Source organism: Cetorhinus maximus, unplaced genomic scaffold (genome assembly GCF_964194155.1).
Source record: "Cetorhinus maximus unplaced genomic scaffold, sCetMax3.hap1.1 HAP1_SCAFFOLD_569, whole genome shotgun sequence".
Taxonomy (NCBI): domain Eukaryota; kingdom Metazoa; phylum Chordata; class Chondrichthyes; order Lamniformes; family Cetorhinidae; genus Cetorhinus; species Cetorhinus maximus.
In genome coordinates, this window is record NW_027596511.1 from 186322 (window position 1) to 209102 (window position 22781).

At 44.6% G+C, this 22781-nt stretch overlaps 1 protein-coding gene across 1 annotated transcript; it reads left to right on the plus strand.

Moving 5' to 3' along the window:
- Positions 1-289: 289 nt before the first annotated feature.
- Positions 290-2605, plus strand: LOC144674151 (galanin receptor 2a-like). The gene is made up of 2 exons (XM_078535640.1): positions 290-359; positions 1677-2605. Exons 1-2 carry the CDS (start codon positions 290-292, stop codon positions 2603-2605), a joined length of 999 nt encoding a protein of 332 aa, XP_078391766.1.
- Positions 2606-22781: the final 20176 nt, after the last annotated feature.

A 22781-nucleotide genomic window follows, 5' to 3' on the forward strand; every position in this document is an offset into this window, starting at 1 on the left:
GTTCCATCAACGGCTCCACTTGATGTAGGCGCGAAGGCATGGTTTGTAGAGAGGGGGCGCCGCAGAATTTGCACCCAGCAGTTGGCCCATCATCCACCTTGCCAATGTTACGAATGGGAGGCTTGAAACCGTGGATTAATCTGTTTGTTTACTGAACTGTAACTAAGGTACATATTGTAACTTAATTGTCCCTCTGGAGACGCTCATTCAGAATAAATGAGGGACGGTTTGAATGCCTCACAGAACTAAAGTATACAGCGTCGGGAATTCCTTTCGTTTCTGAGAGACGATGCACGGGCCAGCGAAAGGCATCTTCTTTGCCATTTTCTATCCCATTCTCGCAGTCATTGGTGCCCCTGGTAAGTGTTAGATAAGTTTTTTTTATTTTGCAAATCTCCAGAAAGTTTTTCTGCCCCCTTTCAAGACCGGACTATTGATTATGCCGCACATTTATAGGAATACCGTTTATTCGATTGCTGAAATATGAATTGTAATGTATGGCTTTGCATGAACATTAAACTGTCATATTGTTGAACACTGGATCTTATTTTAAGGTAGTCAAATACAATCTAGCGGAATAATAGCAAATCATAGTGTAGCAACATACATTTTCGTGCATAGTATCAGAAAACTAATATTAGATGAATTGTAATATAAAAATACATTTAGTAATTACACCAATGTACTTTTGACCCTGTGGAATAATGTGATAGTTTTAGTACAGTGAGTTCTCACTGGACAGTCCCGATTGTTAATGTAATCTTAGCAATTAACTATGGAAACGTTTGATGGAGGTTAGCGGAGATTCGAAATTGTTAATCGATTGTTGTGCTGGTCGGTTTGCATATTTTGAAGAATTATATGTTTTAATCATCAGCGGGATGTGGGTGAAACCAACAAGGTCAACGTGTATTTCTCATCTTTATTTCTCACTTGAAAGGCGGAGTTGCGCTTGTTTCTTTAGTCACTGCAGTGCGTATGGTGGGGATGCTTCACAGGAGCCTGAATAAATACATTTAATACCGAACACCAGGAAGAGATATTTAACCCAATGTTTTATCAAAATTCGAAGGAATGAGAGAAGGAGCCGTTGAGGGAGGGGATTAAAGAGATGAGGGCTCAGTAGCTACAGGCATAAACGCTACTCATGGAACAGTTAATTTTAGGGAGACACAAGAGAGCAGAACAGGACGTACACTGAGATCTCAGTTAGTTATAGTTGTAGAGGGATTGGGAGAGGCGAGGAAACGGAACGATTCCAAAATTGGAAATGGGTGGTTGTTAAAGCTGAGGGCTGGTTGTTAAAGCCGAGACGTTGCCGCCTGAGACCCAACCTATGCCAGCGAGCATAAGCTTAATGGATGTACGGGTATTGCTTTGACAATGGCCATCGGCAGCACATGTTTTGGATGATCTTAAGTTGGATAGCTAGGCCTTGGGATTGGCTCAGTGGCCGGAGAGCAGAATTTGTGGTGGGGCCCGATTGAAATGCCGTCTGCATTGATAAGTGTTTGGTGCAGCATTGGATACCGAACACTGACCAAAGGCTTTGGAACAGCTGGAGTCTGGGGAAGGCAGAGTAGTGGATCAGGAGGGATCCAGTAACTGGTTGCATGAGGTAGTAGCTGTTGTTTGGAGTCCGCTCAGTAACAACTCTCTCATCTGATCTCTCACAGCCAACTTGCTGGGGACCGTAATATTATCCCGAGGACGGTGCGGACTTTCCCGGTGCATCACCTACTACCTGGTGGCGATAGCAGTGAGTGATTTCCTGGTCATCATCACTGCCGTCATCCTCAACCGGATCGGCCGCATCTACTTTCAGGACAGTGTCCTGTCCACCACTCCCGCATGCACACTCAGCAACCTGCTGGTCTTTGCCACCCGGGATGGCTCAGTCTGGCTGACTGTGGCCTTCACCATCGACCGTTTTGTGGCCATCTGCTGTCAGGGCCTGAAGGCCAGATACTGCACCGGGAAAATTGCGTTACTTGTTATAGGACTGGTCAGTGCCCTGAGCTGCGCCAGGAACGTCCCTTTCTACTTCATCTACCAGCCCTTGTACATCCTGGACGGGGTGCCCTGGTTCTGCAGCATTAAGCCTATCTATTACACCTCGCTCGTCTGGCAGGCTTACGACTGGCTGGACCACATTTTAAACCCCTTTCTCCCTGTCTTCCTCATTCTACTGGTCAATGCCCTGACCGTAAGGCATATCTTAGCGGCCAGCAGAGCCCGCAGGAGGCTCCGGGGTACCGAGAGTCATGGAGACGCGGAGATCACCAAACGCAAGAGGTCCATTGTCCTGCTTTTCGCCATCTCGCTCAGCTTCCTCCTCCTGTGGGCCACCTATATCGGACATTTCCTCTACGTGCGGATCACAGGCGAGGGCTATCTCACCAGTCTGGATTTCAATGACCCCCGGTACATCCTCCAGGAGACCGCCAACATGCTCCAGTTAGTCAGTTCCTGCAACAACGTTTTTATCTACGCAGTGGCCCAGAATAAGTTCCGGGAGGAGCTGAAGAAGGTGCTGATGTGTCCCTTCACCGCGGTCACTGGTTGTTTTAAACAGTTAAAACACGGCAAAACGCCCCCGCGTTGATTCACTTCCATCACAGTGGTTCAGTGTGTAGCAGCTCTCTCTCTCCCACTTTCTCCCTCTCGTTCTCTCTCTCTCGCTCTCTCCCTCTCTCTCTCGCTCTTTCTATCACTCACTCTTTCTCCCTCTCTTTCTCCAGAACGAGAAAGTCCTGGGCAGTTGCTCCCTTACTTGAGAGATGTCAGGCCCATACTCCAGTGCCGACAGTGCCCCTGTGGCCCTCAAGGAATACTGAGCTATCGCAGTTGCTGCTTTCCTGGTTGAGAAACTAAACCACTAAGAGTATCTGCCCTCTCAGATGGAATGTCAATACCCCACGGTCGTAATTTCAAAAAATGAGAAGGAAAAGCTTTCCCCAGGTTCCTACAATAAGTTTAACATCACGGAAACCAGCCACCTGATTATTTCTTCCCATTAATTTCTCTGTGCCCATTTGCTGAAGTGTTTCCTGCATTGTTATGGGAAAATGCTTAATTGGCAGCAAAGCACTTTGCGAAGCCCTGAGTTCATTTCTTTTTATCTTACTTCCTTCTTTCTTTCTTTCTTTCTTTCTTTCTTTCTTTCTTTCTTTCTTTCTTTCTTTCTTTCTTTCTTCCTTTCTTCCTTTCTTTCTTTCTTTCTTTCTTTCTTTCTTTCTTTCTTTCTTTCTTTCCTCCTTTCTTTCCTCCTTTCTTCCATTCATTCTCCTATTTCACTGAGACTCATTCTCCACGAGCGTGTGTTACTCAACATTTAAAACAAAGTATTTGATTGAATGGGGAGGTTTTTTTAAGCAGTGAATTGTGATCTGAATTGTGCTGCCTGAAAGGGAGCTGGACGCAAACTGAGTAGTAAATTTGAAAAGTTAATTGAATAAATACTAAGGAGACATTTCGTTAAGAGCAAGTAACAATAACTGAAGGGTTTCTCTTTCAGAAATCCGGCATACAGGCCGTGACCAACAGGTCTGTTCCTTTGCCTTATAGTTATAGACAGCGATATTCGCGACCTCAGGCCACCCGAACCGTCTTTCTCGGTGAATAAGATGCTTTCTGTGAAACGCTGAAGCAAATTTGTGCAGCGGCAGATCCTTAATCTCATTCTTATCACTGAAAAGCATCCAACTGTTCATCTGTTTATCTTCTGAAGGAATCTTGAATAGTTTGGATCAATAACCAATAGATTTTCGAAGAATAAGAGGTGAAATAACTGAAGCCTAATGGAGCCTGAAAGGCGGGGGGTGGTGGTGGGGGGCGGGGGGTTGGGGGTGGGGGGGGGGGATGTTGTTGACAGAGTGATGCCTGGGGAATTATTCCACTTGTCTCTCCTGGGGGACACAGTTTAGGAATAAGAGGCCTACGTTTTACACAGAGATGAGGAGATTTGTTTTTCTCTCAGAGGGTCGTTAGTGTGTGGAATTCACTCTCCCAGAAAGCAGTGGAGGCTGGGCAATGAATTTATTCAAGGGTGCGTTAAGTTGTGCTAATACCATGAGTTAGACAGATTTTTGATAGACAAGGGAGTCAAGAGGCAGACGAGAAAGTGGAGTTGAAAACACAAGCAGATTAGCCATGAAGGTTTCGAATGGTGGATCAGGCTCTAGGGGCTGAATTGCCTACTCTTACTTCTAAGTCTCATGATCGTATATTTATATGTTTGGCGAGAGTGTGTGGATGGGTGTGGGAGGTCTGAAACACAGAATGACAATGCCATGGTCTGGTGTAATATAAACAGCGACACGGGATGGTCTAGTGTGACAGAAGCGAAACAATTGTCTAGTGTAATTTGAACCGAGCCAAAATGTTTCTTCACCTAATCATAAAACAGGATCTAATCTCATGAAAGCTAATGTGATCTAATGTAATAGAGACAAGATCCAATCAATTGATAGCAGAGACAGGAACTAATCTGATGTAAACATGGACATTTTTACTTCATAGAAAACTGAGACAGGGGCCTGCATTATATAAAAGGGGACACGCTCATTTACGACAATAATTAAAAACGGATCTTGTGTGACTCAAACAATGTCATTGCCTTGCACAGTATGAAATAAGGCAGGGTCTGGTCCGATATTACCAACAACATGCATTTGCAAACATTCAGAGTGATGTGTTTTGTGCTTTGTACACAAATGTATTCTACATAAGAAATATGCAAGACTGCAGAATGCTACACATGCTTATATGGATTACTTTCACACAAACACACACACACATACAGAGTTGGTAGGACACACCAGCATAAATTAATAAACTTTCGCGCAACACATTTTGCGCCTAAGATATGCAACGTACGGTGCTGACAATTAATCCCGTCCTTAAATCCCGCTTCCCGCTCGGAGATTGTTACATGATCCACCCCAACTTTTCAACCAAATATCACGTCCTCAGGATCTCAGAAGGCGTTACGTCTGAACTTGTTTCCAAGCATAGTCGATAAGTAACACAGCAAATATTATTTACACATAGGTGCGCGGGAATGTGCAATTATTCGGCAGAAAGATTTATCAATCTGAGTTTAATGGAATGGAATGCCGAGATTCAGGCAATTTCGGCAAAAATTTCAATTTGTGTCCAATAATAACAATGTCATTAAGTCACAATGTTATCAACATATCTTAGCATCTGATTATGAATAATTGAGGAACTAATTTGGATGAAGAAATTGCTCGTCCTTTTCTTCGGGCTACCTGGTGCCATTAGACCATGAAATACAATGATTCCCAGAGCTCACTTTCTAACTCCCCTTTGATATCGCACCTGCAATTTATGCACAAGCTCTTGCCTTCAATGCACTATTGTATGGAGTGAAGTGTCACGGAAGAAAGATATTTCCTGTAATCTCCATCTGTGAGACTTGAGACCGGTAAACTGACGGTTCTGCAAGTCTTGGCCAAACCTGAAGCTGAGCTCCATATCTGCGAAAAACGATGACTCTTAATTTCTACCCGAATTTGGTGCATAATTTTGCTGAATTATTATTACGTCAGATTATTATGAATGTTATTATTTTAATTTTATTTTTACTATAGCTCACCACTTTAGTGTTTTCTATTTGCTACAGTTGCTCTCTTGCATCAGCTGTAAGATTATTTCTCTCAGTTCTCGAGTGTGCCCAATTGATTAATACATGCTCATTTATATTGACATTAATAATTCCACCATTCGTGAGGTTGGATTGAAATTTCGTATAAATGGAGTCTTCCAACCTCACTAATCATCAAAGGCGGAACAAATCAAAACTGGATAGGTCCATGAACCAAGTGTGATGATTATTCACCTATGTCTCTGTGTGTGTGTGTGTGTGTGTGTGTGTGTGTGTGTTTGTTTGTGTGTGAATGTGTGTGTGTGTGTTTGTGCATATGCATGTGTGTGTATCTGAGTGTGTCTGTTTGTTTGTTTGCGTGTGTGTGAGTGAGTGTGTTTGTGTGTTTGTGCATATGCATGTGTGTGTATCTGAGTGTGTGTCTATTTGTTTGTTTGTGTGTGTGTGTGTTTCTGTGTGTGTGCTGCCAACCGTATCAATCAGGGACATCATTGGTTACTAACCGAGAAATGCTCCTTCTACACATCCTACCAAACACTGTCAGGACAGGTGCAGCGCAGTTGTGATGCAAAACATATCTCCTTCACTGTCACTCCTATCCAGATTCAATACTGCACGGGTTAAATGCACAGATAGAACAGGGCTGAACTGTAGGGTGAATCTCCCTCTACACTGTACCAACAAAGACTCCTCATTCAGCTGCAACACGAATGAATGCAGAGAGATTCTAGTTCGATGAGCGCCGACGATGAAAGAAGCTGTGAAAGGAATGAACTTTTAACTTCTAAATGAACGTAAATAATATTTTGTTCTCTCAGATTACACAGATCGTGTAATTTGCACATCTGAATCACTTTTCTAAAAATTTTTACTTGTGTGCTTCTCACTTCTGAAGCCCGTGGCTTGTAACCTCCTCAGTCTCTGTGCCCAGTAAGTTCTCATATATGCTCCTGATCTCTTCGTTTCACGGTATCTCACCGCACTGTAACACAACACAGTCTGACAGCTGAACCGTGTTAACAGTGAGAGCGGTGGAGCGTTTCTCGCGGTCCACAGGTGCTTCAAAGCTTCCCTCAACTCCTTCATCTCTGTATGTGAAAACAAGATACTCGGGAGCTTATTTGGAGAGCTACCAATACCAGGATATGAGTTCTGGTCCGCAAGTTCTCCGATACATCGATATTTGAAATGTCTCCGAGTGACAACAGCAGCTGCCAAAACAAGAATAACATTAACATAATGACACATGCAAGCAGGATTAAATAAAGTGCTTGCAAATATCAGCAATAAAAACGGACCTATCTATCTATCTATCTATCTATCTATCTATCTATCTATCTATCTATCTATCTATCTATCTATCTATCTATCTATCTATCTATCTATCTATCTATCTATCTATCTATCTATCTATTTATCTATCTATCTATCTATCTATCTATCTATCTATCTATCTATCTATCTATCTATCTATCTATCTATCTATCTATCTATCTATCTGTCCATCTGTCTATCTATCTATTCGCCTGCCTGTCTGCCCGTCTGTCTGTCTTCTTGTTTATCTATTTTCTGTCGCATCTCTATCTATCTAGGTACCTGAAAGCCAGAGTTAGTTTTCTGTCAATCTCTTTATGTTGTATGTTGAACAACCAAACATATAGTATTTTACTGACTATGATTCTATAATCTGTGTCTGTAATACCAGCAACAGGATGTTATAAATTTCTCCAGATGAAAGTTTAAACCTGGGAAAGTAATATTTCTGAATATAACCAACATTTCTAAAGGCCCTGGGTTGGGGAAAGGTTAACGGAGCAGCGGACACACGACAGTGAGCAACATATTTTACATCCGAATCCGCCTTTGTCTCAATGTGCCCTTATCGCACAGTGATAAACTCTGACGCCTTTGGCCGCAGTGTTACCTATAGACTATTGGAATTCTTCACTCTGTCAAAGGACAGTGTGTAGCGTCCTTTGGTCACATTACCCAGGTAAATGGGAGCGATAAGTTTCGGAGCCCCTGTCAGTATTTGTCCAGAGCTAAGGAATAACCAAATTCAACCGAGTGCCGACAGTCCACTTCAACCCGTTCTCCTTCTTTGTGGGGGTTTCTGCTCATGACGATGAAGATGGACAAAAGGCGGATCAATCAATGTCTCACTCCCAGGCAGGGCCTTGCTGCTAACTCCAGGACTCTCAATGGTGGTGAGGGGGATGAGAGGGGGGAAACTGATGAGTGACACTATCACCGATTGGCCTGTTCTGGGATGTCGTTATCTGACGTAACTCACTGTGCCACTGAATGATTGGCGGTTTCTCAAACCGGAGACCACTTGATCCGTCACATCTATTGAATTTCTTTGCTTCCGGTATATCAACGTGTTAAATTGTCTCATAAGGTTTGTTCTCCTTTATCTTTCTAACCGAAAAGAGCCATTTGTCATCTTAGACTCATAGAGTTTTAGAGCACAAAGAGGGGCAATAAGGACCAATACCTATGTGCTGACTCTCTGAAAGAGTTATCCATTTATTCTTAATTACCTGCCTAGGGTCTGCATATTTTGTCTTTTTAAATTTTCTTTTAATGGACAAATAGTTATCCACTTGCCTTTCAAAATTATTTATAGATTCTGCCTCCATCACTGTTCCCCATGGACAATCATATCCTCTAATAGTCCACTGCTCAAAATACAAAAAGGAATTGACCCCGCTCCGTTATAATAGAGATAACCTGAAACGACGCCTTCCAATTACCCATTGAGTGACCAGCCGGATTCACTCTGTTTCGTTTCAACCTTTTAAATCCTCCCTTGATTGGGCATAAATCTGTCAGACCGTTCCTTAATATTCCCTCCCCTGATGAAAAGTTGCTCAATTATTTGGATTATCGTCTCTCATCCCCCGCTGCACCTTCCTCAGCCGGTCCTACTTGGAGGTTAACACCAAACCAAGGAAGAATCTTAAAACTGGTACAAATGGTTGAACTGTGTTAACAATGATGTATGCAGCTTTATCCTTGTCCCTCAGTATTATACAATCCACATGTCTGTTTATAACTTCGGATTATTTAGTTATTTAAGGCAATCGGCAGCTTGTTCCCCACTTTCAGCATCTAAATCCTGAGTTATTTCTGCCCATTTCTCGTTTAAATTAATATTGACTTCTTTGCTCCTTCCGCACGCTTTACCTTTTATTATGAGACAAACAGACACGGAAATTTTTAGTGGTACTTGGACCATTAGCTCATTTTATTATTATTTGGATGTGGGCGTCGCTGGCTGGGCCAGCATTTATTGTTCAAGGGCCATTTAAGAGTCAACCACATTGCTGTAGGTCTGGAGTCACATGAAGGATTTCATTCCCTAAAGGAACCAAATGGGTTTTTAGAACAATAGGCAATAGCTTCATGCTTTTAATTCCAGATTTTTAATGAATTCAAATTCCACCATCGGTCATGGCGGGATTCGAACCCGGGTTCCCAGAGGGTTACTCTAGGTTTCTGGATTACTAGTCCAGCGACAATGACACTATCCCTCCCCATCAAGTCCCATATGGGTAGAGTATGCCGTAGAGAAGCGAAGAACACCAATGAATGCTTAGAATTAAGCTAACAATGGCCAAATCAGAGGAAGTCCTGAATGAAACGTAGAAACCTGTAAACTCTTTTGAGTCAACAAAATAAACTAAATTAACAAAATTGTGGACATTTTTTTAAAAAGTAGCCCCTTAAATGGAAACTGCAAAAACAAAGACAAAATTTAAAGGAAACTTGCAAACATTTAACCCAAATGTGATTAAGAGGTTCAATAAATCACCCCAGTCGCTGCAGTGCCCACCGAGCACGGAAGGCCTCGACAGTGCCGGCAGACTCCGCCCGCTCCCTCTCCAGGGGCACCCGGCGCAAACATAGCCGTGAAAAACAGGCAAACACTCGGGTCGGAGGACCCCCTCGATTGCCCGCTGCCTGGGCCTGTTAATGATCAACTTGGCTAGGCCCAGGGGCAGGTTCACGAGGTGGTCCTCCTCCCTCCCGTCCCCTCTCCAGTCGGGTGCCCAAAGATCAGGAGCGTGGGACAGAAGTGCAAACAAAATAAAAGCAAAATGATTTCAAGTAACTAAAAAGGGCGTGCAACCCACAACAGTTCACATACGTACGGTCCACGGACTCTACAAGACTGCAAAAAGCACAGGCACCTTGGGAGTCCATGAACCGACACATCCTCTGGTTGTATGGGACTCCTGCATACAACACCCGCTATCCCAGGTCCCCGATAGAAAATGGGAGGGCACCCCCATAGAGGGCCTCCCAATGGGGACCTGCACCATTTTTTTGGCAACAGGCGGTGGACGAGGTGAAGGAGTCAAAGGGTGCGCAGCAGCAGCCCATGCAGGATACCCCTCCATGCCATGCTAAAGGACATGGGGGTCATTTCTGCGAGGTGACTCAGGTTGCGAGGCGCGGGCTCCCGAGGGAGATTTTGAGGCTTGGGGGCAACGTGGAATTCCATTCGAACAGGGGTATATTCAGGCGGAAGACAACTGCGCAACTGCACCACCTCTAGACCCAGAAAAACGTCATGGCCGAGCACAACTATCGTCTGGCCTTGGATGGCATTGGCTGTGAGCCGGATGTCCACCGACGCACGATGCACCAAATCCTTTGGCAGCATCCAGCCCACTCCTCCAGCACCCAGCACGCTCCCGATCCTGGTCACGCCGGCATCCACTGCCCTCCTCTTTGCCAGGCGCTGAAAAAGGTGGAAGTGCGGATTCCTGAGCAACGGCTCTCTGACGATAGTCGTGACTACCTCCTGACCGCGGAGAGCTGCGTAGCGGGGAGGCCATGTTCCAGACGTTGATCAAGTCCTGATAAAAGACGGGCAACGCCTGCTAGAAGCCACGAAGGCCCCGCAGCCCTACAAACAGGGGCTGCCTGTCATAACTCAGGCCATGCACCTGGCGGAAGAAATATGTCGACAGGAAACACCATCTTGGAGGGAGCTCGACATAAAGGTATCGATGCAGGTCCTGAAAGCAGAAAGTCACCACCTGGGTGCATAGGCACACCAGCGCCTGACCATCCTCCTTAAGCTGGAGGCTCAGAAACTCCACAGTGAACCAGTGCAGCCTTTCATCCCAGAAGAGTTTGAGGAGCGTTTTCTGGACTTCTGAGACAAAATTCGGGGGAGGGGTCAAAGTGACCAGCTGGTACCACAACACGGCGGCAATCAACTGGTTTATGACCAGAACTCGACCCCGGTAAGACAGCATTCAGGGCAGCCCTGTCCAGCACCACAGGCGAGTGGTGACTTTGGCCTGCCAGTTAGGCAGCCAGGATTCCTCGGGAGGGCAGAGGTGGACCCCCAGGTAGTGGAGGCCTGTCCCGCTCCAGGTGAAGGGCCTGAGCTCCTCGGGTAGGGGTTCCAACTACCGACCAGGGGCCCAGGACACTTGCCCAAGCTGCTCCTGGCAGAGGACGCGGCAGAGCAGACCTCCTGGCACGTGCACATCCTCCGCAAGTCAGCCGGATCAGCACATCATCAGTATAAACCGATTTGACCACCCCATTGGCCAATCCAGAACCAATCCTGACAACCTCCTCCACAAGAAGTGCAGTAAAGGCTCCACGCAGATACAATTGGCAAGGCGTGGTGGGGGGGTGGGGGGGGGGGGGGGGGTGGGGGGTGGGGGGGGGGCTCTGGCGCACTCCTATTTCTGAGCGAAGGGGCGCTGTCAGGGACCCGTTAACCTTAACTAAACAATCTGCGGCAGCATACATAAGTCGGATCCAAGCGATGAAATGCGTCCCGCACAGGAATGCTCGCAGACTTCCGAATAAATAACCGTGATCCACGCTGTGGAACATCTCATGGTCAAGGGGCAGGAAGGCGCGCGAGAGACCAGTCCTCTGGGAAAAGCGGATGATGCCTCCAGACCAGTAAACAGGTCCAAGTGTTTGAACTGTGTTCTTAGCAATGGCAAGTGCAGCTTTATCTTTGTCTCTAGGCACTCTACAATACACGTGTCTGTTTATAACCTCGGATTATTTTATTATTTAAGGCAATCAGCAGCTTGTTCCTCACTCTTAGCATCTGAATCCTGAATTCGTTCTCCCTCTTTCTCGTTTGAATTAATATTTACTTCTTTGTTGCTTCCACACTCCGTCTGCCTTACTTTTTTTATGTATGAGGCAAACAGACACGGAAATTTTTGGTGGCACTTTAAACCATTAACTCGTTTTACAAATTCATTCATGGGATGTGGGCGTCACTGGCTAGGCTAGCATTTATTACCCACCCCTAATTGCCCGTTTTCAAAGGGCATTTAAGATTCAATCACATTGCTGTGGGTCTACAGTCACATGTAGGCCAGGCCAGGGAAGGATGGCAGATTTCCTCCCCTAAAAGACATTTCCCCTTCTGACGATTACCAATTGTCTTTTCTGTCCTGTGTCTGTAGGAATAAACCCAACGGGTGAGTCGCGCCACCTACTGGTGCATTCGGGTAAATTTGGTTTGTCGAATCTGTCAAAACTGGATTTCACTTCCTGAAATGTTCTATTTTTCAATTTATTTTACTTGTGGAGTGGCTATTTGCTGCGTGGAGCAATGAGCTGAACACGGTTACAAATATTGTAGATATTGCATTTTTGTTTATTTGATTTGAAGTGAGAGTAAATGATAAAAAGTGATGTTTAATTGACAATCAAAAAACATATATTCTCGGAATTTGTGCTTCAATGGTAATTCTGGTCCTCATTGTCCATCTGTAAGTGAATCTTGCAACGCCTATTCTTCCGACCTTGAAGCATTAATAATGTCGCCTACCATGTTTAGTGTGTCTCACTGAAATCATGCCATATGTGGGCAGAGAATTCAGTCGAGGAGTGAACAAGACCAATGGGATCTTTCTCATTGAGCCAACAAGGGCACAAGTCAGAGGAAGTCCTTAATGACTCGTAGCGAGGTGTAGTCAGACCATACTCTATTATCACTGCTTTTAGTTCTCGCTGCCAAGTAAGAATGAGGTCATTGAAGCTGGGCGGTAGTGCAGCGGTAATACAGGAGGTTGATTCTTCAGTTTGAACTGTTTGAGATGAGAGGGAAAACGAAAACAGTGCTTTCCGACTGTTACCAACTGATTGTTGGCCGCACAGAAAGTGAACGCCGATTGAACAGGTCTTCGCTCTAAATTACAGAGTCCAAAACCAGGGAATGTCCTGAGCAATAATTAGGGGGAGTTGTAGGGGCGTTGGGATGACTGGAAGGACAAATTAAGATGGGTCAAACGGCTTCGTCATCCGTCAGTACCTTGTGACTTTGAAAGTGGTCTGCAGCAGTGAAAACACGAAAATGATGAATGAGCCTCTCGTGATGATGTGAGGTAAACTGCGGTTCCACGGTTTCTGCAACTTGACTAATGTAAAACAAAAGGACAACTCTTGAGTGATGATTTACTGTGACTTTCTGTCTGTGTACCCTTGTGTGCAAATGTGTGTCAATCTGTCTGCATCTGTTCGGATTTCCAATGTTGTAGGTGAGGCTCGTGCTGACCAGCAGAGGGCGCTCCCTGATCTCTGGGTCTCTGGAATTTGTGATCACAAAGTGAAGATGCGAGAGAGTTTAAGCATTGATTGGGCGTGGAGATCGTAATGCGCTTGCGTCAGAACATTTGCCTTTTGACGTCAGTATGTTAACGTGTGTAACGTCAGCCTATTGTATCTGTGACGTCACTCGGACTTCTGTGTGATGTCAGTCGGCCTAGTTTGAAAGTTATTTGTGCTTCCTCTGAGAAGATAGGACTAAAGTAATTGTTAAAGCTTTAAAGCTTCTATAAATATGCAAAGAAGAAAAAACGATTAGTGAAGACAAATATAGGTCTTTTACTGTCCGAAACGGGAGAACTTAGAATAGAAAACAAGGAAATGGCAGAGCAATTTAAGTTTTTCTACAGGATGGACACGGAGCTGTCTATCTGTGGGTCTCAGAAATGCACGGCAACCTCTTGCAGCTCCACTCAGAAACTCCCAGCTGAACCTTGCTCTCTGTGCTCAGTTCTTCTGAGACCCCTTCTTGTGAAGTCGGCTGATAAGATGATATATTGGCCATTTAGCAACAGGTTGACTGGAGCCGACCGGGAAACTGCCAGCACCAGAAAAGGCAATGGGCAATAACTGCTGGTTTAAAATGACAATCCATCATCACCGTTTCTCCTTCCCGCATTGTCCTGTCCGAATATTGTTTACACACAGATTCGCCGCTGGAACTGTTGTCTGGAAGAAGAATTGAACATTTAGAAACATTGGTCCCTTAACCGAACCTAATAGTTATTTTTTCTCTCGGATCCCACATGTGCATAGACAGCACAGAGAGAGCTAAAACCAGACTGAAGTAAACAGGGAAACACATCACTGTCCTCGGGTCGCAAAGTGAGGACCGACCCCTTCTCTACTGTGGCAAGAACCTTCAACAGCTCAGGAGCAAAATGAACTATTTCACCCTAAGACACACATCGGAATGGAGCTGTCTCTGCCCCATATCATATCCTCTTAGGACAATATCACACCATCAGTGATAAGAGGGAACTGGTCTGGCCTCTGTGAGTTCACTCGGCCGGCATTCCCGCCCCCGGCACAGACGCACGCGCATTTATTCCTGGCGTCTTTCCAGTAGGCGGCAGTAGTATCAGTGAAGTTTAAAAACTCCCCTCTTAAAGACCCGAAGAACTATAATTGCGGCAGGGCGTGTGAGTTTTAAAAATGTTAACAGGGGGCGTGACAGTGAGTTTTAGTGGGTTTAGGATTAAAGTCAATTTGCGCAGATTCCGTTATTTTGGAATATGAATAAAGTCTTAATTCTCGGAGTCCTGCTTCTTTACGGAAGGGTTACTTGTGGCGCTGCCACCTGAGCTGAAAAACAGCTTTGTATTTGGAGCTCCGACAAAGTCTGGCTCACTCGACTGATGTGTAATAGAACTTTAAATCTCGATCCCCAACTTTGAGGGTAATGTTTTTTAGTTTTAATCATGTTTTATTTTTGTCTAAAACATTGAAGGAAATTATATTAATAGAATGCACAGTTACGAAAGGAACACATATTCAAGTTCATCCACGCTATGCCGAAGAATCCCCCCACCCCGCAAATTTAGTTCAAAACATCTCCAGCAACTCTAGTGAATGTTTTTCTTCATTCTTTCATGTGGGCGGCGCTAGCTAGGCCACCGTTTATTGCCTATTCTTATTGGCCTTAAGAACCTGGTTATTAGCTATCTCCTTGAACCGCTGCAGTCGATATGGCCTAGATACACAAGCAGTGCTGTGAGAAAGAGAGTTCCAAGGTTTTAACCTGGTGCCAGATAAGGAATAGTGGGGTAGTACCAAGTCCGGATGGTGTGCCGTTTGCAGGGGGATTTGCAGGTGATGGTGTTCACATGCATTTGCTGCCCTCGTCCTTCTAGGTGGCAGAGGTCACTTGTTTGGAAGGTGCTGTCGAAGGAGCCTTGGTGAGTTGCTGCGGTGCATAATTTAGATGATACACGCTGCTGCCACCATGCGTTAGTGGTGGAGGGAGTGACTGCAAAAGGTAGTGGATAGGGGACGGAGGTCGCAATCAAGCAGGCTGCTTTTTCCTGGAAGGTGTCGAGCTTCTTGAGTGTTTCAGAGGCTGTACTCATCCAGGAGAGTGGGCAGTATGCCATCACACTCCTGACTTGTGTCTCGTAGATGGTGGACAGGATTTGAGCAGTCAGGTACTAAGTATCTCGCTGCCGAATTCCCAGCCTCTCAACTGCCTTTGTCGCCAAAGCACTGCTATGCATTGTCCAGCCCAGTTTCGGGGCAATGGCTACCCCAACTATATTGATAGTGGAGGATTCAGCGGTGGTAATGCCATTGAATGTCAAGTGGATATGGTTGAATAACCTCTTGTTGGATATGGTCGTTGCTTTGCAATTGTGTGGCGGGAATGTTATTTGCCACTTATAAGCTCAAGCCAGAATGTTGTTCATGTCTTGCTGCAGCATTTGGACATGTACTGCTGCAGTGTCTGAGGAGTCACGGATGGTGTTGAGCATTGTGCAATCATCAGCAAACATCCCCACCTTATAATGGAGGGCGGCTCATTGATGATGCAGCTCAAGATAGTTTGGCCTAGGCCACTACCCTGAGGAACTCCTGCAGTGATGTCCTGGGACTGAGATGGTTGACATTCAAAAGCAACCATCTTCATTTGTGCTTGGCATGACTCCAGGATGTGGCAAGTTTTCCCCTGATTCCCATTGACTTCACTTTTGCTAGGGCTCCCTGATGACCTAGTCGGTCAAATGCTGCCTTATAGTCAAGAGCAGTCATTCTCACTTCATATCTTCCTTTCTGCTATTTTGTCCTTGTTTGAACTAAAGCTCTAATAAGGCTAGGAGCTGAGTGGCCCTGAAGGACCTCAAATTGAGCGCCAGTGAACAGGTTATTGCTGACTTACTGGTTTGATAGCACTGTCAATGATACTTTCGAACGGTCTGCTAATGATCGAGAGCAGACTGATGGTTCGGTAATTGACCCGGTTGGATTTGTCCTGCTTTTTCCGCACAAGACACACTGGGAAATGTTCCACATTGCCGGATAGGTGCCACTGTTGTAGCTGTGCTGGAACGGCTTGGCTAGTGGTGTAGCTCGTCCTGGAGCACAAATCTTCAGTACTATTACCTGAATCTTGTCAGGCCCCATAGCCTTTGCAATATCCAGTGCCTTCAGCCGTTTCTTGATATCACGTAGTTTGAATCGAATTGGCTGAAGACTGGCATCTGTGATGCTGGGTACCTCAGGACCAGGCTGAGATGGATTACCCACTCGGCACTCCTGGTGTAAGGTGGTTGTAAATGGTTCAGCCTTGCATTTTGCACTGATGTGCTGGGCTGCTCCATCATTGAGGATTGGGATATTTGTGGAGCCTCCTCCCCATATTCGTTGTTGAATTGTCTATCGCCAGTCATGGCTAGAAGTAGCAGGATTGAAGAGCTTAGATCTGATCCATTGGTTGTGGGATTGCATAGCTTTTTCTTTAATATACTGATTCCGCTCATTGGCACACAAGTCGTCCTGTGTTGTAGCTTCATCAGGGTGACGCCTTATTTTTAGGTCTGCCTGGTGCTACTCTTGGATTGCCTTCCTGCACTCTTCATTGAACAAGGGTTTATGCCCCGGTTTGAACGTAATGGTGGAGTGGGAGATATACCAGGCCATGAGGTTACAATTTGTGATTGTGTACATTTGTGCTGCTTCTGATGGCCCAGTGCCTCATGGTTGCTTGATCTGTTTGAAATCTATCCCAATTAGCGCGGTGGTAATGGCACACAACACGATGAAGGTGTCTTCAATGTGAACACGTGTGCATTAAGTTAAAACGTGAATTAATTGAGAAAACATTTCCTTTGGAAGGCGTTCGAGTTTATAACCTGTGACTCCAGGTTTTAATGCATTAGCTTTCTGTTATTTCCCTTGATAGTTTTAGAGGTTACATTTTTAAAATCATTTCATGCAATGTGGGTATCTATCACTGGCAAGGCCAGCATTTGCTGCCCACCCCAAATTGCCTTGGACTGAATCGTGTTCTCAACTATTTCAGAGGGCAGTTAAGAGTCAACCACATTGCTGTGGGTCTGGAGCGACATGTAGACCAGACCAGATCAAGATGGCAGATTCCCTTACCTAACGGACATTAATAAACCAGATGGCTCTTTATGACAATCGATGGTAGTTTCATGGTCACCATGACTGAGGCTAGCTTTCAGTAGTTGAATTAATTCCACCATTGCGGTGGTGAGAGTTGAACCCTTGTTCCCAGTGTATTACCATGGGCCTCTGGATTACTAGTCCAGTGTTACTAAACCCCCATTTCACCCTAAAATTGTTTAATTATTGAAATATTTAATTATATTATGATAAGACAGTGTCAATATGGTTACAATGTAAAGGTCTCCTAATTTGCTAACTTCTTCCACCTCAGCGAGCCCCTCTTCCAGACAGCAATCTCGCTGACTGTGACTTACGGGATACAATTCTTTTTACAGAAAGCAGATCTTATTCGGTTTGCAGCATTATGAATAGGGTAGGAAACGTTATTCGACGTCGAAGGGAGGTTTTGAAATGAACAGCAGCTTAATTTAAGTGCTTGCCAACTTAATATTGTCGTAAATTTACCATTACTCAATTAAGATAAATTGCCTTGTTTAATTTGACAAACAATAGAGATTTATCTGCTGAGAGCCAGATTGTTGCATCGCTGGTATCTGTTTCTGTGTGTCTGCCCTGTGTGCGGGTCAGGGATCCACCCGGCTGGTTATAAGCCTTTTAGTTCATTCTCGTGCATTTCAGAAAGTGCAGTTCGAAACATTGATTGAAGAAGTTTGTATTTCATAGAAAGGTGAATGCTTGATATAAAGCTTAAGAAGGCGCCTCACAAGCAAGATCAGTAACCTAGTGTCTGATATATAGAAGGAACAACTTAGAAGCACTACATAAAAGGCATAGAAGGTTCTCTAATCTGTTCAGAACCAATGCTGTTTCTGACCCACCGTCCCTTGGTGGGCCAGCTTAATGGTAGCATTAAAGAGTAGGGGGAGCTTAACGATCTCCAGCCAACCTTTGCTAAAGTTGACCTTACAGCGTATGAGAGAACATTGTTAATGGGTCATTACCCTGTCATCTGTCTTCTGTATCGAGGCAAACGCAGTGTTCGAGCAACGTTAATATGCATCGAATTAATAAGGTTGAAGAACTCGAGTCAGCAATATAATATAAATGGTTTCATCTCTCTGAAGAAATAACCAAACGTTAATGAGTTTAAACTTCCATCAAATTCTGTCATTTTTAAATGAGGAGATTCATTTTGAATATCAGATAATTAGTTCATAAGATTTGCCTGACCCTGAGCTCAATTTCAGAACAAAAGGTTTCAGCAAGTACCTGTAAATTCCCAGAAAACAGCGCCTGTTAATCGTGGATATTATTCCAGCAATTTAAATAGACAGCATGGTGTTTCACTCAGTATATAACACAGTAACCCATGCTACATCTGCCCTGAGATTTTGGAGGGAACATTACTCTGTATTTAACGTGTGCTACACAAGCCCTGGGGAATGTTCAATGGTACAGTGCCAAGGGATCCTTGTTCTGTTTCTAGCCTGTGTGGTGCCTTACCGAGGAATGTTTGATACAGACAGATTGATGGGACTTTATTCTGCGTATAATCAGTGTTTTACCTGTCCGAGGCGAGTTTGTTGGGATGGGACTTTACTCTGTATGTAACTGGCACTGTACCTGCCCTGCGAATTTTAAATGGGACATTTGAGAGGGACTATTACTCTTCATCCAATCCGTGCCTGCACCTGCCCTGCCAAAGCTTGACAGGGCACTGTACGAGGATCTTTACTTTGTATCCAAGCCGTGTTATGCCTTCCCTGATAATGTTTGCTGCAGCAGTGCAGCGACAGCTTCTTTCGATACCTAACCTATTGTTTACGAAGACGTGATTACTGACAGTGTGGTGTATTATTGCTCTCTCTGAAACTCACAGTGATGTGGAGCAATCTCACCCCCGTACAAAAACTACCTGTGGACTGTCGCTGGGAGCTCCTGTCTCTTTGGGGTTGTGTAGAATCGCGGGCAGATGTCGCCTCAATGTGCAGCCCGCTTTCAGGCGCTGAAACATACAGCTAGTGGAAGCCAATTTAACCTCGGATCAAACTGTCACACAACTGTTTTGAGAAGCGGTTGTGAAAACAAACTGCGGAACCCTATCATACCGATAGGTCGAGCACGGCTTCAGTCTTCTGATCAGTTGTTTATTCGCTTAATATTTCAAATCAGCTGGGAGAGCGAGGCCGCTGGCACTGAAGCGTCACTCAAAGCACGCCACTCAGCACAAGGCTAATGAGACTAAGGCTGCCTGAAGCTCAGGGACGCACAGAGACAGCAGACTGACGTCACATAGAAACAGAAACTAGGAGCAGGAGGACGCCATTTCGCACTTCGAGCCTCCTCCACCATTCAATATGATCTTGGCTGATCCTCTATCTCAAAGCCATATTCCTGCTTTCTCTCCAAATCTAATATCCAAAAATGTATCAAATTCTTTCTTGAATATACACAGTGGCCCGGCCTCCATAGCCTTCTTTGGTCGAGAATTCGATAGGTTGAACACCCTCTGGGTGAAGAAATATTTCCTCATCTCAGTCCTAAATGGCCTGCCCTGCATCCTGAGACAGTGGCCCCTGGTTCTAGACGCCTGAACCAGGGGAAACACCCTCCCTGCATACAGTCTGTCTAGCCATGTTAGAATTTTATACGTTTCAATCAGATCCCCTCTCATTCTTGTAACCTCCATTGAAAACAGGCCAGTTTGAACAAATCTCTCCTCACAGGACAGTCCTGCCTTCCCCAGTATCAGCCTAGTGAATCTTCGCTGCACCCCTTCGATGTGAAGTATATCCTTTCTTAGGTAGGGAGACCAAAACTGCACGCAATACTCCAGATGTGGTCTCACCAAGGCCTTGTGTAACTGTAGCAAGACATCCTCACTTCTGAACTCAAATCCTCTTGCAATAAAGGCCAACATACCATTTGCCTTCCTAATTGCTTGCTGCACCTGCCTGCTTAATTTCATTGATTGGTGTACAAGAGCACCCAGATCCCTTTGTACATCCACATTTCCCGATATATCACCATTTTAGTAACACTCTGCCTTTCTGTTTTTCGCACCGAAGTGCATAACTTCATATTTATCCACGTTATACTGCATCTGCAATGTGTTTGCCCACACACACTAAACTTGTCTAAATCTCCCTGAAGCCTCCTTGCATCCTTCTCATAACTCAAAAGCCCGGCCAGTTTTGTGCCGTCAGCAAACTTAGAAATGTTGCATTTGATTCCCTCATCCAAGTTATTGAGATATATCGTGAATAGCTGGGGCCCCAGAACTGATCCCTGCGGTACACCACTAGTGCGGCACACCATTAGTCACTTCTTGCCATCCGGAAAAAGGCCAATTTATTCCCACTCTCTGTTTCTGGTCTGTCAACTAATCGTCAATCCAGGCCAATATATTATCCCCAATCCCATGTACTTAAATTATGCTGACTAGCCTCTTATGTGGGACCTTCTAAAAAGTCTTCTTAAAATACAAATACACCACATCCACTGGTTCTCCCTTATCTATTCTACAAGTTACGTCCTCAAAAACTCCAGTAGATTAGTTAAGCACGATTTCCCTTTCATAAATCCATGCTGACTTTGTCTAATTCGTTAGTGCTTTCCAAGTGTTCTGTTACCACATATTTTATAATAGATTCTAGCATTTTCTCCACTACTGATGTGCGGCTAATTAGCCTGTAATTCTCCGGTTTTTTTTCCTCCCTCCTTTTTTAAATAGTGGGGTTACATTTGCCACCCTCCAATCTGTAAGAACTGCTCCAGAGTCTATAGAATTTTGGAAGTTGCCCACTAATGCATCCAGCAATGTATAAAGAACACTTCTTTTAGTTCTCTGGGATGCAGATTATCAGGCCCTGGGGATTGTTCTGCCTTTAACCCCATTCATTTCTCGCGCACAACCTTTTTACTAATACTACTTTTCTTCAATTCCTCCCTCTCACTGGACCCTTGGGTCCCTAACATTTCTGGGAAATTATTTGTGTCCTCTTTTGTAAAAGCTTTAACAGTCAGTTGTTATGTTCCCTGCAAGTTTACTCTCATGCTCCATTTTTCCCTTCTTGGTCAACCTTTTTCTCCACTTTTGCTGAATTCTAAACTGCTCCCAATCCTCAAGCTTTCTGCTTTTTATGGCAAATTTATATGTCTCTTCTTTGGATCCTTCATTTCTCTTGTAAGCCAAGGTTGAAATACTGTTATAATTTTGCGCCAGACAGGAATGAATAATTGTTGTAATTCATGCGTACGCACCTTAAATATTAGCCATTCCCTTTCCACTGTCAACCGTTTCAGTAAGGTTCCTCAATCTACCATTGCCAACTCGCACCTTGTACTCTCGCAGTTCCCTTTATTTAGATTCAGCACCGTGGTTTAGGATTCAACTTCTTCACTCTCCATCGTACTGAGCAATTCCATCATTTTATGGCCGCTCGTTCCCCAGGGACCACACACAGTAATATTGTTAATTAATCCTTTCTCATTGCACAATGCCCAGTCTAGGATAGCCTGCTCTCTAGTTGGTTCCTCAACGTATTGATCGAAAAACCATCACGTACACACTCCAGGAAATGCTTCTCTACAGTATTATTACTAGTTTGGTTTTTCAAATCTACATGTAGATTAAAGTCACCCATGATTACAGCTGCACCCTTATTTCATTTGTCCCTAATTTCCTGATTAATGCATTCCCTTACGTTCCCATTACTGTTTGGGGGCCTATAGGCAACCCCCGCTAACGTTTTCTGAGCCTTGGTGTTTCTTATCTCTACACAGGGACTGCAGACTGACGTCAAACGGACTGATGACTGACGTCACAAGGATACCACCGACTGACGTCACAGAGGAAGCGGGCTTCGGTCACGCGGACTTCAGACTGACGTCACATAGACTGCTGACTGATAACACACAGGCAACAAACTGCACTGCTGGCATCAGGGGACATGGGAATGAGTAGGCTGGGGATTGTGACGGTAATGGGAAAGATAAGGACAATCGAGCAGAAAGAGTAGTTACGCAGATCGGAATGAATAGGAATGTATATACAGAGATAACAGAAATAAACATAATGTTTCTGATAAAATAAAACAACAAATTCTGAAAGAGAATCATTGGAGAAATTGAATGAAAGAAAGATCTGAGCAAGACTAATAGGGGCTCCTGTGGGTGCATCCGTTCAATGTTTCCATTGCCTCAATGGTGAAATGTTTGGTCAATGGAGTTGCTCAGCTGAGTAAGGCCTGCTCCATAGATCAGCATTATGCCCGTTCTAAATGTTTAATTAGGGTTCTGCTGACTATTTCCTCTTTAGGAAGGTCGCTGCTGCTGTGAAGTCGGGGTAACGGAATTGGCATTGTTCTGTGGAACACAAGTGGACAATGAGGGACTGAATGCGCTCAGCGTGACTGAGGTAAAGTGATGTAGACTGATATAGAATTAAAGGTACTAACAC

Bases quoted from the DNA above. Each gene is read 5' to 3' on its own strand.
- LOC144674151 (XM_078535640.1), top strand. From the start codon at position 290: ATGCACGGGCCAGCGAAAGGCATCTTCTTTGCCATTTTCTATCCCATT. The intron at 360-1,676 runs GTAAGTGTTAGA...GATCTCTCACAG, and splicing joins CGCAGTCATTGGTGCCCCTG to CCAACTTGCTGGGGACCGTA.